General features: G+C 38.6%; 1 protein-coding gene and 1 long non-coding RNA gene across 4 annotated transcripts in view; one reads left to right on the top strand and one right to left on the bottom strand.

Annotated features, from left to right (window-relative positions):
* The window catches only part of enpp1 (ectonucleotide pyrophosphatase/phosphodiesterase 1), a 78620-nt gene that overhangs the window by 15875 nt on the left and 41738 nt on the right, over positions 1 to 21007 (bottom strand). For 2 of the 3 annotated variants that reach the window (XM_053687340.1, XM_017453396.3), the window contains exons 9-11: positions 20479 to 20588; positions 17980 to 18045; positions 16009 to 16081 (exon numbers count right to left, since the gene is read on the bottom strand). In XM_053687340.1, coding sequence (XP_053543315.1) covers positions 16009 to 16081; positions 17980 to 18045; positions 20479 to 20588 — 249 coding nt within the window. The remainder of the gene's footprint in view (positions 1 to 16008; positions 16082 to 17979; positions 18046 to 20478; positions 20589 to 21007) is intronic. The other variant, XM_053687348.1, reaches the window with a different exon arrangement.
* LOC128635281 (uncharacterized) overlaps positions 11006 to 21007 on the top strand; it is a 49214-nt gene continuing 39212 nt past the window's right edge. Inside the window, exon 1 of the long non-coding RNA XR_008398225.1 lies at positions 11006 to 11074. This is a non-coding gene — a long non-coding RNA (uncharacterized LOC128635281). The remainder of the gene's footprint in view (positions 11075 to 21007) is intronic.

Raw genomic sequence — 21007 nt, 5'->3', positions numbered from 1 at the left:
TAGGACTGTTATATGATCTCCACAAATCCAAAGTGGCAGAAATGATTGTGATGATGTTTCTGTGTTAAGCAATTTGATTTCATGTTTGACTACTTTATAAGGTATACAAGTTCGACTGGGACATACATGAGCATGAAAGCATGCTTTAAGTACATATTTTCAAATCAAATGCTGGAAATGATGTAACGGTTATGGGTCAGACACCCACACTGAAACAAAAAGTTCACTTAATTTGCTTAATTCATTGGTGCCTCATGAATTAATTGAATTGAATTAATAGAATTTGTTTTTGCACAGCCAATAGGATTTGATCATGTATTTTCAAAACCCTGGAATAAAATCTGTGCAGTCACCCAATCTGAGGATCGAGCCCAAGACCTGTGAGGCAGTGAGATTACACACTGTGGCACATATGATTTTATCAAGTTAATTTAATACTGTAGTCATTCCTTAATGTCAGCACCAATATCCTCGAGAGACTTGATAACATAATTGAATCTGGGTAATATAACACAAATTCATCACACTCACTGTACATAATTCATACTTGTAGATTAGATACATGATTAAAGAAAATTTAGTACAAGCAATGAAGTTTCTTGATAAGAAACTAAATATGTTTATGTAAACTATGGCTCTTAAATCATAGGGCATACATACTGGTTACTGGTGTAGTTACCATGCATCCATAGATAGAGAGCCCCATCCGTTACAGTACTGGAACAGTTATATGAATGAATGCAACACTGATCATAATAAAAAGTACCTGCAAGCCATTATTTGCTCTCTTTTTCAGGTTGATCAATTATTGAAAATCAATAGCCATTGTGGTGCATTAGGGCTTTGCTGCAAAGACTCTTTTATTTCCATTTTTCTACAAGTACTTTCACATTTAATGGTGAAATCAGGGGCCATTAAACAGGACCTCCACAAGGTATAAATCTGACTGAACTGCATTACTAAGAACTGATTCACAACAGATTACATATGCACAAAAACAAACACTTCTAAATGGAGATGAAATGAAGTGGCTTAACACCAGAGATCAATCTTAACTGCAAACACAACTCTTGGAAAACTCTGCACTGCCATTCATTCAAAGAGCAGAGAGGATGAGGATCAGACGTCAGAGTCACGCACACCACAGCGAATCTTCTGTTACCAATATGTGGTACTATTACTATGTAGTATACGCATCTGAAAATATCAGCTCCATCATGTGAGGCATTGTGAAATCATGGAGGATTGCGGAAATAATTAAACAATTTCTGTTTAAACAGTCATACTGTTTATTAGTTAACTGTGTTCCAAAGATATTGCCATTTAACATATAATCAATAATCAAAAATCAATAATCAATAAAAATGTAGCATTTTCAATATTGTCAGGAATCATTAATCTCTTCGAGGAAGGTGGGGGCATGCTTCAATGGGAGCCTGCAGCCATGAGGAGCCATGAGCCTATTGCTTATTTGTTGGCTTATATTAACAAGCTGTTTTGTATTCCTCTGTGAAAATATCATTTTGCGGAGATAAGCGTTGTTGGAAAACACCGTTAGGGTCAGTTAATGCGGAACGTATTGGTATTTGGAAAAATGCTGAGGGTGGGAAATCTGACCCTAGGGTAGCTGTATAAATAGGACAGCCTCAGCTCTGGGGTTTTTTAGATCACCCTTGGGACGTCTCAACTGTGTGGATCTCATGTGAATTGGAACAATAAACTTGGACCCTTGCTTCTTCTCACTCACTGATTCGGTGTCTTGCTTTCTTCATGCAACAGTCTGGTAGATGTGAGTATCTATTTCTATGCTGTATTTTAATTATAATTACATTCAGGTAATGGACCAAATTTGACACGACAGAACCAGGGACATGGTGAGCCCTCCTGTCCACTTCAAAAACTCCCACTCTGGTGCTACTTCAAAACAAACTGCAGCAGTCAGTGGAGCCCTCCCTCCCAGACATGTATTTTTTCCACAAGCGCCAGGTGCCAATCAGTTCCAGAAAGCTGGAAGAGGGTCCAGACATGTCTGCTGGGGATGGAGAGAACTGGGACACTTTCAAACAAAGCACAGCCCCACAGCCCTCCCCCAATCTGGAGCAGACATACTAGCCCAGTTAATGGCATGGTTTTATTGGCTACATATTTGAGGTGATGTATGTCAGTGGTGTGCAAATTGCCATGAAAATCAGCCAGTTTAATGTATTGGTCAATACAATCACAGGTAAAAATTTAATATAGTAGGATGTGCTGGATCAAGTGCTATTTTATAAGCTTTAAAATAATGAATGTGGAAGCCATATTATTAAATGGAACAAAATTTGTGATGATTAATGTGATACAGCAATATACTGGCAATATATTAGACTATTCAGTGCTTAATTTGTAAAACATGAAGTACCAGAACACCAAGGGAGAGGTGATCCATCAACTGGGCAGGGATAGAAAAAGTTCAGGAACATACAAACATAACCATGCTCAAAGTGCTTCACATAATACAGTAGTGTTGAATGCCTTCACAGACTAGTAGTGTAGGTATGATGAACAGGGTACAACAAGATATTGCAAAAATAACCTTTAAGAATTCCTGTGGTATGACTGGAGGAATCAGCTACATATTTGCTATGTGTTACATAAGCCACAACAAATATTTTGCTCAAATCTCTGGGTATGTACGTCCCAAAGTACATTATGCCCAATAAACAACTTTAGATGAACAGAACAACACAAATACTGATATCAGTGAAAAATGACTTTCTTACACACAAGGGTTTGTAGACTTTTTATATCCACTGTAGGTGTTCTTTTTCTCTAGGTGTGTGGAGAGAGTCCATGGTTGTAGATACGGATGAGCAGATGCGTGTTTTAACTTTTAACATGTTGCTCGTGAGCCCTTCATGATAGTAGAGGTCAGTGTGACTGGGTGGTAGTCATTAAAGCAGGAGATGACAGGAGTCTTGGAAACTAGAATGATGGTGGTCCTCTTGAAGCATGATGGAATGGCTGACAGGTTTAGGGACAGATTGTAGATGTCAGTGAATACTTCCACTAACTGGATGGCGCAGGCTGTGAGGACAAGTACATGGATGCCATCAGGTCCTGGTGCCTTGTCTAGATTTACTGCTTTGAAATAGCTGGCCACATCAGGTACAGAGAGTACTCGTGTGAAAGCTGGTCCACAGAAAGTCTTTCAGCTGGGTAGGCATTATTATGAGCTCATCTCCTAGTGAGGTGGACATTCCTATATCACTGTTTTTTCCTTCCTTTTTAGTCTGTTATGGAGGGCAGGTCACTCCACATACGTATGAATTCTGACCCATGGTAGTTGGAGTCTACATTGTCTTAATTTCTTACTGGTGCTTTTCTGGAAGTCATATCTAACTTTCTTGTAGGTCAGCAGGTAAGCAGCAGCCTTTTTTGATTGTGAATTTTGGAACAATAACACAATCGGTGTATTTACTGATGTATGCTGTGAGTTTGTATAATCATTACTCTCTCTACCTGCTGCATTCTTGGATTTTACAGCAATGCAGGAGTATGCTGATAGCGTCTTAATTCAATTGCTAAACTGTATGGGAACCCGGTTTATCCTGTTTGAGTCTTTGTTTGTATTCATGCAGGAGGATAATAGGGGTGTGATTAGCCTTAACAAATGCTGGACAGAGGAGGGATATATTTTAATTGTCGTCCTATTATAATCATCATGCCATCCTTTTTTAATTCATGCAAGAAGAGAAGCAAAGAAAAAAGTGTACAGAGAAGTCAGAAAAAGAGAGGAGGAAAAAAATAAGTACAGAATAATAAGGATCACCACATGTGTGAACTTCTTTCTACAGAATTTCTGCATTTAGTTGGTGTTGAGTTTGAGGAACAGACACAATCTCAATATGACGGAGTGACATTTCATGACTGCCAGCAGATTAGTGTTGCTCCCATGGATGAGCTTTAGCGTTAGTCTTAGCTTTGTGACTATGCCACTGAGTTGATGTTCTTTTGTCCCTGTGCAGGCTCACTATATCTGCCTAAGGCCCCCCAGATCTCTACTGAATCAGGTCAGAATGCCTATTAGTCCACAGAAATAAAACTATTACTAAGGACAGAATAATAATAAATAAAACATCTATAACTAATCATCACTCAACACATTGACTAAGGTCAAGGTTAAAAATACAGGAGCTGATACAGGTTATAAGGAAGAGTGCTGAAATTCTTAGTAGTGAAAAATGTGTAAACGTTAAAATGCCCAAGCAGAGAGAATCTCAGGAAAGATATCAGTGGAACTGCCAAAGATGTAGCACCCTGTTCCACAGAAGCATGTGCCACAGATGTGTCTAGCTAAAAACTTGCACTGTTTTGAGCAATATTTTGGAGTCAATTTTAAACATTTCATCTTAATATCATGCACCTACCATTACACATTAGATCTAATATTAGACAATGGTCAATATGATGTCATGCTTCTGATATGTAAACTGACAGAATGATAGTGGTCTGGTGGCCCAGGCAGTTGTGTGTGCTGCCCTGCCCAAGATCCATCCCTGACCCTATTTCTGAGTATATACTGTACATCTGCTAGTGATGGAGGACCAGTCCTGACCCTGTTGCAGAGTATATACACCTGATAGTGATGGAGGACTAGCCCTGACCCTGTTGATGAGTATATACACCTGGTAGTGATGGAGGACCGGCCCTCACCCTGTTGATGAGTTTGTAGCTTTCCTATTCAAACAGGAGATGTGCAATAGTATTATAATTAATCCATCTCTATCCGCTAAGCCCCAATTAGTGGCCAAAAAAGTTTTTTTGAAATACAAAAATGTTTGTTGATTTGGTTTAATTGATATATCTCATGTGACTCTTCCAAAAAAAAAAATTATTTGCATTAATATTACCCCCAATAGATTCTCCAAACATTAACAGAAAAGCAAATGTTAGAAAATGTCTATAAAGGGTCTGTTATTTCTTAGCAATACAATAATAACAATAATAATAAAAAATAATAATAATAACGACAACAATAAACACACACACACACACACACCTGGGTTCTATGGACCTCAGATAATCACCAGAAGCAATAAGAATGACCTGAACATCTTCTTGTGTGCATGCTAACACATGCTGACACTTTCCGACAATGATACAAACACACTGATGCATGGTGTCAACCTTATAAGCCTCAGAGGAGAATGCCATCCATCTGTGCTGTGGCACATATGTCTGCCGCATACTCCTAGCATACAATACACCTCTACCTAGAATCGAGGAGTGAGCAGCTTGTTTTCTCTCCTCTGCCTTCCCCCCCTCCACTTTTATTTTCTTTTTCTGAGTTTTACTTCATTTATTTGAGACACTTTTACAAATATTGAGGTTTGTCGGATCTCAAAGACTGTGCACATAAAACACTCATTATATTTGCAAATATGACAAACGGAGGATCAGAGAGTCAAGACAGATGCCAAAAAACAACTATTTCTGCATCAAGCTGTTTTGAATGCCACAGACCCATACAAAAAGTTGTGGAATTCAAAGGGAGGATTTCCACACTCCATCAAATTAAGGAGGATGAATTATTTCTGGACTAGTTGCTTGTACTATCTACTCATGTGGCTGAATCTGACGTCACTGTTCCTTGGAACGGTTTAAGTACTAACCCAGAGATCTCAACTCGATGGGACAAAATAGGTGCAAAACTGAAGCTAATCCTGTCATACATCCTGGAGTGTCTCTGAGGGAACCTTGATCTGTCGCACTGGGGAAGACAAAGGTGACTGAGAACACCCTTAGGCCTAGCTACTCACCTCATCATCAATCTCTCGTACATCAAAACCTGTATGAGGTACCGTCAGCTTCCTCCACTCCACACTCTAACTCACCAAGGAAAGGTGCTGCTGCACTCCCAGAGTCATCCAGTCCAGCTGTGAAAACCATCGTACTATCATCATCACAACTACAGAGGCTTAACCCCTCACAGCTCTGTGGGTCACCGGCACCACACTCATCACCATGCCAACTCACCTGACACTCAGCACCGAATCCTTCTCCATGCAGAAAGAATGCACCAAAGCCCTTTAACAGCACCTACTTGTTAGAGACTCAATAATCAGGGGTGCTAGAAACAAAAGGATTAAAACCTTTTGTTTTCCCAGGGGAACTGTATGCAATATCATGGAAAACATCCCACAGATTCTAAGGAACAATCCAGGAACTGACAAAATGGGGTTTCAAATGACATTTCTAAACAGCGGACAGGAGTTTTAAAAGATTTTCTTTGCCTTCTGGACTCTGTGAACTCCTCCTCAGTCATATTGCATATATCAAGCCTGATACCAACAATCGGGCGGGGGTCCAGCAGCTTTAGTAGGCTGCTGGGGCTAAACACCTGGCCGGCCTCTACATGCGCTGGCCAGTGGATGTATTTCATGGACACTTTAACCTGTTCTGGGAGTGAAGACATCTGTTTAAAGTGAACAGATTTCATCTGAACATTGCTGGGACTGGAATGATCACTTCCAACCCACTCTACAGCATCTCCCTAATTTGTCCATCTGGGAATTAATAAAGTATTATCTTATTTCTCATCCACTCTTAACAGCTTTCAGCAGCAGCAGCAGCAGCAATGCTACCTACAACCCTGTGGCACAGCCACAGTCACCTCTCAGATCAGTTGTCACCAGACTGAGAAATATGACTGAAGAAATGGATGAAATGCATGGGGATCTAACTAAGCTCAGTCAGCATCGCACCTCAAGATTTATTTCTTCTCCCACTACATTTTTCAGCAGTCCCTACAAGTGAGCCTGTCTAACATGTAGGTAACCATGCTACTTTTCAGAATATTCCGGTCATTTGCAATGTTTGGTGGCATGGCCATCATAAACAGAAGAGGTCCTCAAATACATGTAATTTAATTAAGGTGAACTGTACAGGTAATTATTTTACTGAAAAATCACATCTCCCCGTTCTTAAATCTGCAGTACTAAATGTACGGTCAATAAAAAAATAAGTCTTTTGTAATTAGCCAACTAGTTGAAAATCATAAGCTGTATTTTCTTTTCCTGACAGAAACATGGCTTGACAGTAATTACAACTTGTACTTAATGAAATATTTAAGTTCTTCTGTGTCCCTAGAATGAATATGAAAGGCAGGGGTGTTGCCGGTCTATACCGTCATACATTATGTTTCAAACAGATTTCTCTGGGGAAATTTGAAACATCTGAGTACCTTGCAGTGCACCTCAATGATGATCAATCTGTTATTTTATTATCACCCTCCTAAATTTAACAAAGGTTTTCTTGATTACAGGGAATTGCTTTCTAGGACATTAACTCACTATGAATATATGTTAATTACCTATGATTTCAACATCCATATGGATGTAATCTCTGATCCATCGACTGTCAGCTTCACAGTGTTACTAAACTCTTTTGGCCTTATGCAGCATGTATCTGGCATCACACACATACATACACTTGATCTGGTGATCTCATCATTAAGATAAAAGTATTATCTTATTTCTCATCCTATTTTTTAACTATTAATGAACCATTTATGAAAAAGAAGTAAAATATAGAAATATAGAAATAAGATAAAAGTATTATCTTATTTCTCATCCTATTTTTTAACTATTAATGAACCGTTTAACTATTAATGAACCAAAGATAGTAGACATTGTAATTTCTAACCACTACTGTGTCTTCTTTGAAATTTCAGCATGTACTAACACTGAGTTAGAAGAGGACTGTCACTGCTATCTCACTGCTGACACAGCTGCAATCTTCATGGAGCTGATATCATCTCTTCCCCTCTTTAACTCCCTTCCTTAGACACTCTAGTGGAGAGCTTTAATGTCAAGTTGATCAAATGTATTAACTCTGTTGCCCTCTTAAAAACAAAAACCGTCTCTGGGATAATTAAAGCTGCCCCTTGGAGAAATAGTACCTCCAGTGTAAGACTAAAAAGAGACTGCAAAAGAGCAGAAAGACAATGGAAATTGAAACTGTTAAATGTACTGTAATCTATCCTCTTTCTCAGTGGTCATCCCTAACGTGCTTGCCCTGGTTATATAACTTATTTCTTCTGGCTGTTCTCCTGACCCATTACCCACCAACATTTTTAAGGTTTTAAATTCATTACCACCAGACATCCTGAGCATTGTTAATCTGTCCTGAGCATTGTTAATCTGTCCTGAGCATTGTTAATGCATAAGGAATGTTTCCACACAATAATTGAAAACATTGTGTCCATACAGCTCAATAACTATCTCAACATCAATAATCTTAATGAGACATTTCAGTCTTGCTTTAACTCCAACCATAGCACAGAAACTGCTCTTCTAAAAGTTTTACATGATCTGCAACAAAATAAGGACTCAGTCTTTGACTCTAATAATTGACTCTGTCAATTCTAATTCTTTTAGATCTCAGTGCCTCAGTGACACAGTCAACTATGGGATTATGCTTGACCAACTGCAAAACTGGGTTGGTTTATCAGGCCTAGACCTAGATTGGTTTAGATACTACTTAAGTGGCGGGGAATATTATGTTACACTGGGTACACACACCTCCAGACGTCATGCGGTATCTTGTGGTGTTCCCCAAGGCTCAATTTTGGGTCCTTTGTTATATAACTTATGTATGCTGCCATTAGCTGATGTAATTAATCAATATAACATCTCCTTCCAACATTATGTAGATGACCTGCAACTCTATCTCTCACTTGCACCAGATGCCCGCAAGTGGATTAGCACCCTTGTAAACTGCATAGACAGCATGAACTTGTGGATGTCACAGAACTGTCTGCAGCTAAATAAAGATAAGACAGAGGTACTTATTATCGGAAATGATGCACAGAGAAAGTTAGTTATGCCATATCTAGACTCCTTGTCTCTCAAGGCTAATAACTGCATTAAAAATTTAGGGGTCGTGTTTGACAGTGATCTTAGTTTAAAAAAAAAAAAAAAAAAAAAAAAAAAAAATTATATATATATATTATATATATATATATATATATATATATATATATATATATATTAGCAATGTTTGTAAAACAGCATATTATCACCTTTGTAACATCTCTAAAGTATGTGATATTCTCTCCACAGATAAACTCATACATGCATTTGTAACATCTTAGACTCATATTCTGCAACAGTGTTTTGGTTGGCTTACCAAAGAGCTCCATTAAACAGTTACAAAGTGTTCAGAATGCTGCTGCAAGAATGCTGACACATACTAGACTGAAGAATCATATCACTCTGGCACCTAAATCACTTCACTTACTACCTGTGTCTTAAAGAATTGATTTTAAAATCCTGTTATTAATTTTCAAACGTCTTCATGGTGGTGCTCCTACATACCTTTGTAATATGATCACTAAATATACTCCTGCTAGATCACTTAGGTCATCCAACTGCAACCTGCTGGTTGTACCCCAAACACCACAAAAACCATCAGGCAAAAGTTTTTACCTAAGGATATACAAGTCCTGTGTGCTTGGGGAAGTTTCCAGGACTCCTAGGTCACAGTCTTCATTTGGGGATTTATAGATCCACAGGTACAGGTGACCTGACTGAGGCTGCCAAATGTGAGACCACAGTAGACACACAACATCTCCTCATTTTCCACCAAATATGCAACAGTAGGTAAGATAGACTTAATATGTAAGAAGTTTGAATTGATTAATATCAATTAACTAATTTCCTTTTTCCCTAAACAACAAAACAAAACAGACTGCACACAAGCTCCCTCTAACGTTATTTTTGTTTTATATTTTATTTGAGTTTTATTTTATTTGTTTATATATCATATTTTTGCAAAATACGTCCAATTCCAGGTTGATTCATAACATTTCCAGTTGACTGGAATTTCTTAATTATTGCCCTGGTGGTGGAAATGGGCATTTTCAATGCTTTTTTCATATAGCCACAATGCTATATTTTCATATAGCCACTTCCAATTTTGTGAAGCTCAACAACCTTTTGTCATACATCACAGCTATATACCTTGGTCTAACTCATTGTTATGAATGACTAAGGGAATTTGGCCTATGTGTTACCTCATATTTATACCCCTGTGAAACAGGAAGTCATGGTTGTACAATTTCCTGTTCCAAGTCTCCCAGGTGTACTAAAAAAAATTTAAAAGATCAATGGGAATATATGTGAAATATATTTTTCTCAGGGACTTCCGGCTGAGCGATAGATGGAGTAAGACGCAACTTTCGGGGCTCCTGCATCAACTGTTAATATTATTTTACAGGCACTTTTTTTTGTGGAGTGTTTTTGGTGTAAGTCGTGTCCAACACCTTAATCTTCACTTTTGATGTCCAAAATGCCAGCATTATCCAAAGGCGGGAACATTTCGTCTGCTCCGCTTCAGCGGCCTGCTCCACACGCTGTATCCTCGCCTCGTAGTGATCCCTCCTCCCCCTGCGATGGAGTTGTTATGCCCGCTGTCCCCCCCCCCGATTTCAAGGAGGCGTTCCTCTCTTCGAAATGAAATGGCGGACATTTTCAAAACCGAGCTCCAGGCGAAAACTTGACCTCTATCAAGGCAGAGCTACAGACCGTAAAGTCAGAATTGACAGTCAGTATTACAAATATCCAGTCGGAGGTGAGCACCTTGAAGAATACCGTGGGTGAAATGGAAACTTCACTCTCCATCTGCTGTGTTGACATCGCTACGCTACAGGCTTAAGTGGAGCACCTTTCTGCCGAGCTGGGAGAGTGGGAAATAAATGCGAGGCACTTGAGGCTAGGTCGCGGCGCAACGATCTAAGGATCGTAATCGCCCGACTCCATTATCATGCAGACTGTGTGGACATCCTGCGGTGGGCCAGAGCCCAACAACGGATGAAGGTTGGTGACATGGTTGTCTCCATCTTTCCCGATCATACCGCGAATATAGCGCATGCTCGTGCCGCCTTCAATGACATCCGCCGCCAGCTTCGTGAGATACCGGGAATACGGTTTGGTCTGCTTTATCTGGCACGCCTCCGCGTTACACATGATGGCACCAAGAGGGAGTTTAAATCCCCGGAGGACGCCAGAGCCTTCATCAAGACACTGATCAAGTAAGAAAACTGATAACATAACAGGCTGATTATATGTCTCCAGAATTGAATTGGATGACTATTAACTCTACAACACATGATGTTGTAGTGAATATGTTTGTGTGCCTTGCTCTTTATCATTGTTTAGTTTGCAGGATCCCGACCTTGGTTGACTATTATTATCGGGTCAACAGCTGTTAGCTTTTCTGTTAGGGATTTGACTCCTTGTGGAGTTTGCACTGGGTTCTCCATCGTTTGGTGATGGAGACGATGTAAGTGCTATGGTGAGGGTGGGAGGGGGTGGGACTGTTCACTGTCTTGCCAATTTGGCCTGCCAAGTGTTTGTTTGGAGTGTGTGAGTGTTTTCTCTTTATTTATTTATTTATTCATTCATTTATTTATTTATTTATTTATTTATTTCCCTTTTTTTCCCCCCTTCTTGTTTCCTCTCCCCTTTTCCTTCTCTCAGAGGCGATGCTTCGTTTTCATTTTCTTCCTGCCGTAAGCACTTAATAAATGTCCACTAATACTGGAAATTCTGGCTCACATGTGAACTTTTTGAGCTGGAACATTAAAGGTATGGGGAGCCCTATAAAAAGGTCTAGGGTATTTGCTCATCTGAAACGGCTCAATGCGGACATAGTGTTTCTACAAGAAACCACAGACCAGGTTAGGCTTGAATGTCCATGGATTTCTGAAGTGTTTCACTCTAATTTTAACTCTAAGGCCAGGGGGGTTGCCATTTTAATTGGTAAGTCAATTCACCTTTCATCTTCCAAAGTAATATCAGATGAAAATGGCAGATACTTAATAATTTCAGGTACATTATTGCATGCCCCTGTATTATTAGTTAATATTTACGCCCCAAATTTTGATGACCCACACTTCATGAATAAGCTCTTTGAGCATCTCCCTTCATTACATAATACTCTCATTATATTTGGAGGAGATATGAATTGCGTTGTTGATCCTAGGTTGGACCGCTCTACTGCCAAAACCATAACCCCCTCACTAATGTCAAGTACGCTTTCTGATTTCATGGCCAAGAATGGTTGCATTGATCCTTGGAGATTCTATAATCCCAGTATCAAGGAATATTCTTTCTTTTCACATATGCATAAGTCCTTCTGTAGAATTGATTATTTTTTCATCGACGCCAAACTTATTTCCAGTGTCGATGGTTAAATATCATCCTATTGTGATTTCTGATCATGCTCCGCTTTCTTTGGATATTCAGCTTTCCCCCCAACCCCGATATTCAACACCATGGAGGTAAAATACTCTGCTTTTGTCAGACAACGAATTTAATACATTTATTGCAGCTTCGATTGATGATTTTATTTAAATCAATCAGAATGAGGTTGAACCTATTTCTTGTTCTTTGCTGTGGGAATCACTAAAAGCGTACTTATGGGGCCAAATAATTTCCTACTCCGCACATTTGAACAAAACGCGTACAGCCAAACTTCAAGAGCTATCGACTAAAATTGGAGAAATAGATCGACAATTGGTCATTGGCCCCTCTTCTGCCTTACTTAAAGATCATGTTGACTGATAGACCGAATTTGACCTCATTACAACTGCTGATGCAGAGCGCCTTCTTCTACGTTCACGCTCCGCATATTATGAACATGGCGATAAGGCAAGCCGACTCTTGGCCCACCAACTGCGTCCCCAGGCAACCTCATGCATAATCCCTCAAATAAAAGATTCATCTGGCATACTCCATACAGACCCTAATACCATTAGCTCAATCTTTTGCTTATTCTATTCCTCTCTGTATATGTCTGAATTTCCATCTGGGACTTCTGAAATGAATGCTTTTTTAAGCAGTCTCAACTTCCCTACCATTAACCCGGATGTTGCTAAAGATCTTTGATTCACCATTAACCTTAGAGGAAATCAACCTAGCTATAAATAGCATGCAAAACAATAAAGCTCCTGGCCCTGATGGATTCCCAGTAGAATTTTTCTAGAGATTTATATCTAAACTGTCCCCTTTATTGCATTCTGTATATAAGGAAACTCTGCAGGATGGCTCTCTTCCTCCTACTTTACGACAAGCCTCTATGAATCTGCTTTTAAAAAAAGACAAAGATCCGAATCTCTGCAGCTCTTACAGACCCCTCTCCTTGATAAATGTGGATGCTAAGATTCTTGCTAAGGCTTTGGCTATTCGCTTGGAAAGAATTCTTGCTGTCATAGTTTCAGAAGAACAAACTGGATTTATAAAGGGACGTCAGCTATGTTACAATATCTGCACCCTTTTAAACATTATCTACTCCAAATCTTCCGCTACAACCCCGAAGTAGTGATCTCAGTCGATGCTGAAAAAGCGTTCGACAGGGTTGAATGGGACTACCTGCTTACTGTATTACATAAATTTGGATTGGGTGATACATTTATTTCTTGGATATGCCTTCTGTACACATCCCCGCAAGCTAGTATCTCCACCAATGGTATACAATCAACTTATTTTACTTTATCCAGTGGCACTCGACAGGGCTGTCCATTGTCTCCTTTACTTTTTGCATTAGCTATAGAGCCCTTGTCAATCTATCTGAGGTCCTCCCCCTCTTTCACTGGGATATCACGTTTGGGAATGGAATTTAAACTCTCTCTTTATGCGGATGATTTATTACTGTATGTTTCCAGCCCAAGTCGCTCTTAACCTGTAATTGTCTCCTTTCTCCAGAGATTTGGTTCATTTTCAGGTTATAAAGTTAACATGTCCAAGAATGAGTGCTACCCGGTTAATACTTTGGCATCAGAACTAGATCAATCTGATATCCCCTTCAGACTGAGCCCCTCTGGCTTTAAGTATTTAGGAATCAATATAACCAGAACTCTAACTTCACTTTTCTCTGCTAACTTCTCCCCGTTAATGTCTAAAATCAAAACTGACCTTCAGCGATGGCGGTCTTTAAGACTATCGCTTATAGGAAGAATTAACACGGTAAAAATTAATATCCTACCTAAATTCCTTTATTTTATTCCGATGTCTCCCTCTACTCTTATCAAAACGTTTTTTTAAGACTATTGATCGGGACATTTCTAGCTTTTTATGGTGTGGAAAGGCACCCAGAATAAGTAAGCCAATGCTTCAGAGATGTAAACTCAATGCTGGCCTTTCTCTCCCAAATTTCCAGCTGTATTACTGGGCATCACATATTCATAAAATCTTATTTTGGTCGAGACCAGCGCATTCCCCATGGTGTACGATAGAGGTACATTCATGTGGCTCGTCCTCTTCAATGGCTCTGCTTACCCCATCCATTTCCACCAACTTCTCTGGCTTTACAGATAACCCAGTGGTTAGTTCAACTCTAAAAATCTGGTACCAGTTCAGGAAGAATTTTAAATTTGTTTCCGTGTCTACCTTAGCACCGTTACTGAAAAATCACTCATTCCAACCTGCACTATCTGACCCCCTGTTTGCTATCTGGCATGACAAAGGTCTCAAAACCTTCAAAAATCTCTATAGAGACGGTGCTTTTCGTAGCTTTGCAGATCTGTCGAGTGAATTTCAGCTTCCACCGTCCCATCTTTTTCGCTATTTTAAAGTTAGACACTGCACAAAATCTTTCCTACTTTTCACTCCTCACCCCCAAATCAACTATGGGATGATTTTCTCTCTTCTGACCCTCTTCAGAAATCTCTTGTTTCGAGAATTTATAATAAACTTTTACCCTACGACAGCCCACCTATCACTAAAATCAAGGTTGCTTGGGAGGGCGAATTGGGGTTGACCCTACATGAAGCCTGGTGGGATGTTGCCCTTAACAAGATCCACACAATCTCATCTTGTGCTCGTCTCTCTTTGATACAGTTCAAGGTATTGCACAGGATTCATTTCTCCAAAACACGTCTGTCACAGATTTATCCCACTGTCACTGACAGATGTGATAAATGTCATGCCTCTCCCTGCAACCTAACCCACATGTCCTATCCCTGCCCATTATTATTCTCCTTTTGGCAGAAGTATTTTGATAGCATCTCAAAAATACTGTCTATTACTGTTAAACCCTCTCCCCATATTGCCATATTTGGGTATCCGGAGGATTATAACAGGTACAACTCGAACCAATTAGATCTCTTGGCGTTCACTTCCTTGTTAGCAAGACGGTGCCTTCTTTTCCACTGGAAATCCATAAAGCCTCCCTACAGCACTCAGTGGTTCAGGGATGTTATGTCTTTTCTAAAATTGGAAAAGATTAGGTACTCTCTGGGTGCCAACTCTGATAAGTTTTACAGTAATTGGCAGCCGTTTTTAACCTTCAAGTCTCTGCCATTTTTTTCTTCTGATTGAGGGAACCCCCCTTATTTTATTTATTAAAATTTTATTTAGTTTATTAATTTTTAATTTTTTAAAATTATTTTTATTTATTATTTTTTTTAGCTATTGATTTTTTTTATTGAGTATGTACGAATGTATGAATGTGTGTACTAATCTGTACACAAAACCTTTCAATAAAAATATTGAAAATATATATATATTTTTCTCAGAAGAATTCACAGGGATACCAATAACTGTTGCACACCTATATTTAACTTATATATATATATATATATATATATATATATATATATATATATATATATATATATATATATATATATATATATATAAAAAACATATGTTGTGTTTGCAATTGTTATATATCAATGAGAGCAGAGTATTTTTGTGATTTTTTTTAAACAAAAGATCAAAAGGTTAAACAATAAAAACAATTTTCACAGCCTTGTTTGCTCATATTTACCAAGGGTGCCAATATTAGTGGAGGGCACTGTGTATATTTAAAGCTATATTTCTGCTTTCTCAGCACATACAGCCCAACTGCATACCAATCTCTGTATTCTGAAATGTAGTAGTCTCATCATATAGCTAATAATAGTAATAATAATAATAATAATAATAATAATAATAATAATAATAAAACCCAATAAAAACATACCTCACCACTCATTGGTCCATATTTATGTCCAGATTTATCAGGCTCATCCAAATATAAAGTATAAAAGTCTGGCCTAAAGAAGTAGAGAATAAAATTCTTAACTTTAACACATTCAGTTCCCATTCAAGTAATTATGTATTAACCATGCATAACTTAATTGATAACAAGAAACAATTTAAAGAGCATTGCACTGTTAAATATTCAAAAAGCATGTGATTTGTCATTTCTCTTTCATGCGTTTTAGTTAGTAAGCGCCTAAAAGAAAAAAACAAAGAAAAGTCTGTGGTGTTCAGAACTATATTATATACCGTATCTCACAAAAGTGAGTACACCCCTCACATTTTTGTAAATATTTGATTATATCTTTTCATGTGACAACACTGAAGAAATGACACTTTGCTACAATGTAAAGTAGTGAGTGTACAGCTTGTGTAACAGTGTAAATTTGCTGTCCCCTCAAAATAACTCAACACACAGCCATTAATGTCTAAACCGCTGGCAACAAAAGTGAGTACACCCCTAAGTGAAAATGTCCAAATTGGGTCCAAAGTGTCAATATTTTGTGTGGCCACCATTATTTTCCAACACTGCCTTACCCTCTTGGGCATGGAGTTCACCAGAGCTTCACAGGTTGCCTCTGGAGTCCTATTCCACTCCTCCATGACGACCTCACGGAACTGGTGGATGTTAGAGACCTTGTGCTCCTCCACCTTCTGTTTGAGGATGCCCCACAGATGCTCAATAGGGTTTAGTCCATCACCTTCACCCTCAGCATCTTTAGCAAGGCAGTGGTCGTCTTGGAGGTGTGTTTGGGGTCGTTATCATGCTGGAATACTGCCCTGAGGCCCAGTCTCTGAAGGGAGGGGATCATGCTCTGCTTCAGTATGTCACAGTACATGTTAGCATTCATGGTTCCCTCAATGAACTGTAGCTGGCAGCACTCATGCAGCCACAGACCATGACACTTCCACCACCACGCTTGACTGTAGTCAAGACACACTTGTCTTTGTACTCCTCACCTGGTTGCCGCCACACACGCTTGATACCATCTGAACCAAATAAGTCTATCTTGGTCTCATCAAACCACAGGACATGGCTCCAGTAATCCATGTCCTTAGTCTGCTTGTCTTCAGCAAACTGTTTGCGGGCTTTCCTGTGCATCATCTTTAGAAGAGGCTTCCTTCTGGGACGACAGCCATGCAGACCAATTTGATGCAGTGTGCGGCGTATGGTCTGAGCACTGACAGGCTGACCCCCCACCCCTTCAACCTCTGCAGCAATGCTGGCAGCACTCATACATCTATCTCCCAAAAACAACCTTTGGATTTGACGCTGAGCATGTGCACTCGACCATGGCGAGGCCTGTTCTGAGTGGAACCTGTCCTGTTAAACCGCTGTATGGTCTTGGCCACCGAGCTGCAGCTCAGTGTCAGGGTCTTGGCAATCTTCTTATAGCCTAGGCCATCTTTATGTAGAGCAACAATTATTTTTTTCAGATCCTCAGAGAGTCCTCAGAGAGCTCCCCATTCACACCTGAGACCTTGTAACACTAACAAGTCACATGACACCGGGGTGGAAAAATGGCTAATTGGGCTCAATTTGGACATTTTCACTTAGGGGTGTACTCACTTTTGTTGCCAGCGGTTTAGACATTAATGGCTGTTTGAGTTATTTTGAGGGGACAGCAAATTTACACTGTTATACAAGCTGTACACTCACTACTTTACATTGTAGCAAAGTGTCATTTCTTCAGTGTTGTCACATGAAAAGATATAATCAAATATTTACAAAAATGTGAGGGGTGTACTCACTTTTGTGAGATATATATATATATATATATATATATATATATATATATATATATATATATATATAAGAGAAATGTCTAAATTTCACCATGTGAAGGCATTGTCCTAGGCTGACACACAAACACATTATTCTTTGTACATGAAAAAAAACCCATCCAAATACCTTTCTGCTTGTGGCAAACTCAACCATTCAAAAATGGTCATCACTCTACTTTCAAATGGAATACTCCTATTGTAAGAAAAAAAATAAAGAAAATCATGCCATTAAATTTAAACTTTCTATTTAAACTGCCACTTGAGAGTCTGGGGACATCTTTTTTATTTTAAATGGCTGTAAAGTTTGTTTTTCAACACTATTTCAGCACCAATGGTTCCAGTGGTTCCAGTGTACAGGTATCACCAACAACACCCAGTGATACTTGGGGTCTAGCAGTACTGTTTGTCGTAACGTATATATTATTTATAAAACTATTTCTTTACTTAAAAATGTTTATTTTATTAAAAGTTAAAAAAAAACAACCTCAAATTAACTGAAAAATGACTTTGATGCTTGTACTGAAGATCCTTAGCATTGTCTGATTATAGTATACAGATGTGAAAGAGTAATGACTCATAATGGCACTATCTAGTGTCACTCAGAAGAGGATGGGTTCCATTTTGAGTCTGGTTCCTCTCAATGCTTTTTCCTCTTGTCTTCTCAAGGAGTTTTTCCTCAATGCTGTCACCTCCAGCTTGCTCAGTGGGGACCTAAATCTGGATCAAATTTCTGTAACACTGCTATGTGACAATGTCCACTGTTGAATGGACAGTTACTTTATTTTTTCATGAACTTAAAAATATAGAAAAAGGTAGGCAGGTCAAGAATTACCATTAAGAATAACAATAATTCCAGCGTGTAATAAAGTGCATAAAAAGTCTACACTTGCCTGTTAAAATGACAGGTTTTGGTGATCCATTTTAGGGATAAATAAATAAAGTTACCATAACCTGGCTGCATAAGTGTGCACACCCTTTTATAACTGGGGATGTGGCTGTGTTCAGAATGAACCAATCACATTCAATCTCATGTTCAAAGATAATTATCATACAGCTGTCATCATTGACATTATTCTGATTAACTTCAAATAAAGACCAGCTGTTTTTGTAGGAGTTTCTTCATATCATCTTGGTTGAATCTGACTGTTGAAGCCATTGTCTGTAAAGAGCTTACAAAGCATACACAAGGTCTCACTTGTCAAAAGGAATCGATCAGGAGAGGGGTATAAAAACATTTCCAAATCATTAGATGTACCATGGAACACCGTGAAAGCCATCATCAACATGTGGAGAAAATGGAGCACCACAGTGACATCAAGAACAGGACGTCCCTCCAAATTTACAAAAGGACGAAACAAAAAATTACAAGGGAGGCTACCAAGAGACCTACAGCAACATTAAAGGAGCTGCAGGAATATCTGACAAGTACTAAATAGGGTGGCTAGACATAAGCCCTTTCTCACAAAGAAACGTCCTAACTCAAGTAAATCACCCAAGCCATGTGGCAAAATGTGTTATGATCTGATGAGACCGATTTCAAAAGGTACAATAATTCCATAATCCCAGGTATGTTTAATGAAAAAAACATCACCAAAGCAACACCACACCCATGATGAGTGCAGCCAAAAAGACTGAGAGGTGTAATAAAATCAAAAGGTGCTTCAACTAAGTATTAGTTTACGGATGTGTATACTTACGTAACTAGGTTATTGTAATTTTCCCCTCAAAAGTTTCTGATCATTTTTCATTTTATTTGTATACTTTGCAATTTCACATTAAAGTCGAGAAAAGTTCTGACATAATTTATTTTAATGCATTTTTTTTAACTTCACAAAAAACTGCCATTTTAACAGGGAAGTGTAGACTTTATATCCATTGTAAATTCTCTGACTCTTCAAACCTTGTGCCAACACTCAACATCAATCTCCTAAGTAAAAGACTGAGGATATGAAAATGCATGCAAAACTAAAGAAGGCATTAAAAAGATATCGAAGCGCTTTCCTCTGTCTGAAACGTCTTTAACAAAAAATGGCAGTTAAGCAGAGCTATGTAAGTCAAGACCAAGAAATATCTCCAATAAAATTGCCTGTATGCTGGGAAGAAAGGCAAAGCAACTCCTGTATGATATTTAGGACAAGCAGGGTGGTTTAGCCGAGTGGTGCATCATTCTAGTGTGCAGCATTGACCTGCATGAAAGAGTCATCAGAAGGAAACCTTACCCATGACCCAATCAAAAAAAGTGAATGTCTGATCAATGCAAAGCCACATCTAGATACAGCAGAAGCATTTTGGCAACAAATGCTTTGGACTGGTGAAGTAAAAATTGAACTCTTTCTTTGGAGAAAAAAGAAGCAGCATTTGATGAAAAGAACACCTTGCCCCTGCTAAGCCTGGGGGTGGATCTATTATGAGATGGAGTTGTGTGGTAGCTGTTGCCACAGAAAACACTGCACAGATAGATGGAAAATCTTATATTTATGCTTCAAAGCTGAGTAATGGGGAATAATAAGCTTGGTGTCCCCAACCTTTTGACCTGCAGTGTATATTCAATAAAACACAAACAAATTAAGATGATTAATAAATAAATGCAGATAGGTTCATTGAATAATAATTAAAACATACTTACTCATTATACTTTTTATGCAAATTTGGAAATTTTCCTTTAATAGCTACGTCCGATCCAGGCCAGAAGAACGTCCCAGATTTAAGGTTGTTGTTCATGGCTGTGAGCCAAACCTAAACGTGAGTTTAATAAAATAAAGTGCACTTGTTGGTATGAAATGTCCAGGTACTCTGCAGTTAAGATATGGAATAGCAATATAAAACTTATAAGTTTTACATGTAAGAGTTTAACACTTCCTCTTAACTTTAATAGATGTGCAATCAAAACCTTGACTTTAAACCAAGTAGGCTTTAATAGGTTTAGCCATTTAATCAAGCAAATATCAGATAAACACCATATATTATTTGGTTACTAACTGCTAATGAGACCAAGCTTTTTATTGTGTGGTTTCTATTAATTCACTAATTATTTATAATTAGGAGAAGCAGTCACATAAATCATAGATCCATCTTTAGTGTAGTTATGTTATTTGTTACCGTGTCCCCTGTAGTATTGAACTCTTTTTATTAAAGAGCATGTGAGGGCGTAGTCT

Source organism: Ictalurus punctatus, chromosome 2, assembly GCF_001660625.3.
Source record: "Ictalurus punctatus breed USDA103 chromosome 2, Coco_2.0, whole genome shotgun sequence".
Lineage (NCBI taxonomy): Eukaryota > Metazoa > Chordata > Actinopteri > Siluriformes > Ictaluridae > Ictalurus > Ictalurus punctatus.
Note: the sequence above shows the minus strand (reverse complement) of the source record. Positions and strands in the feature narration are given on the sequence as shown.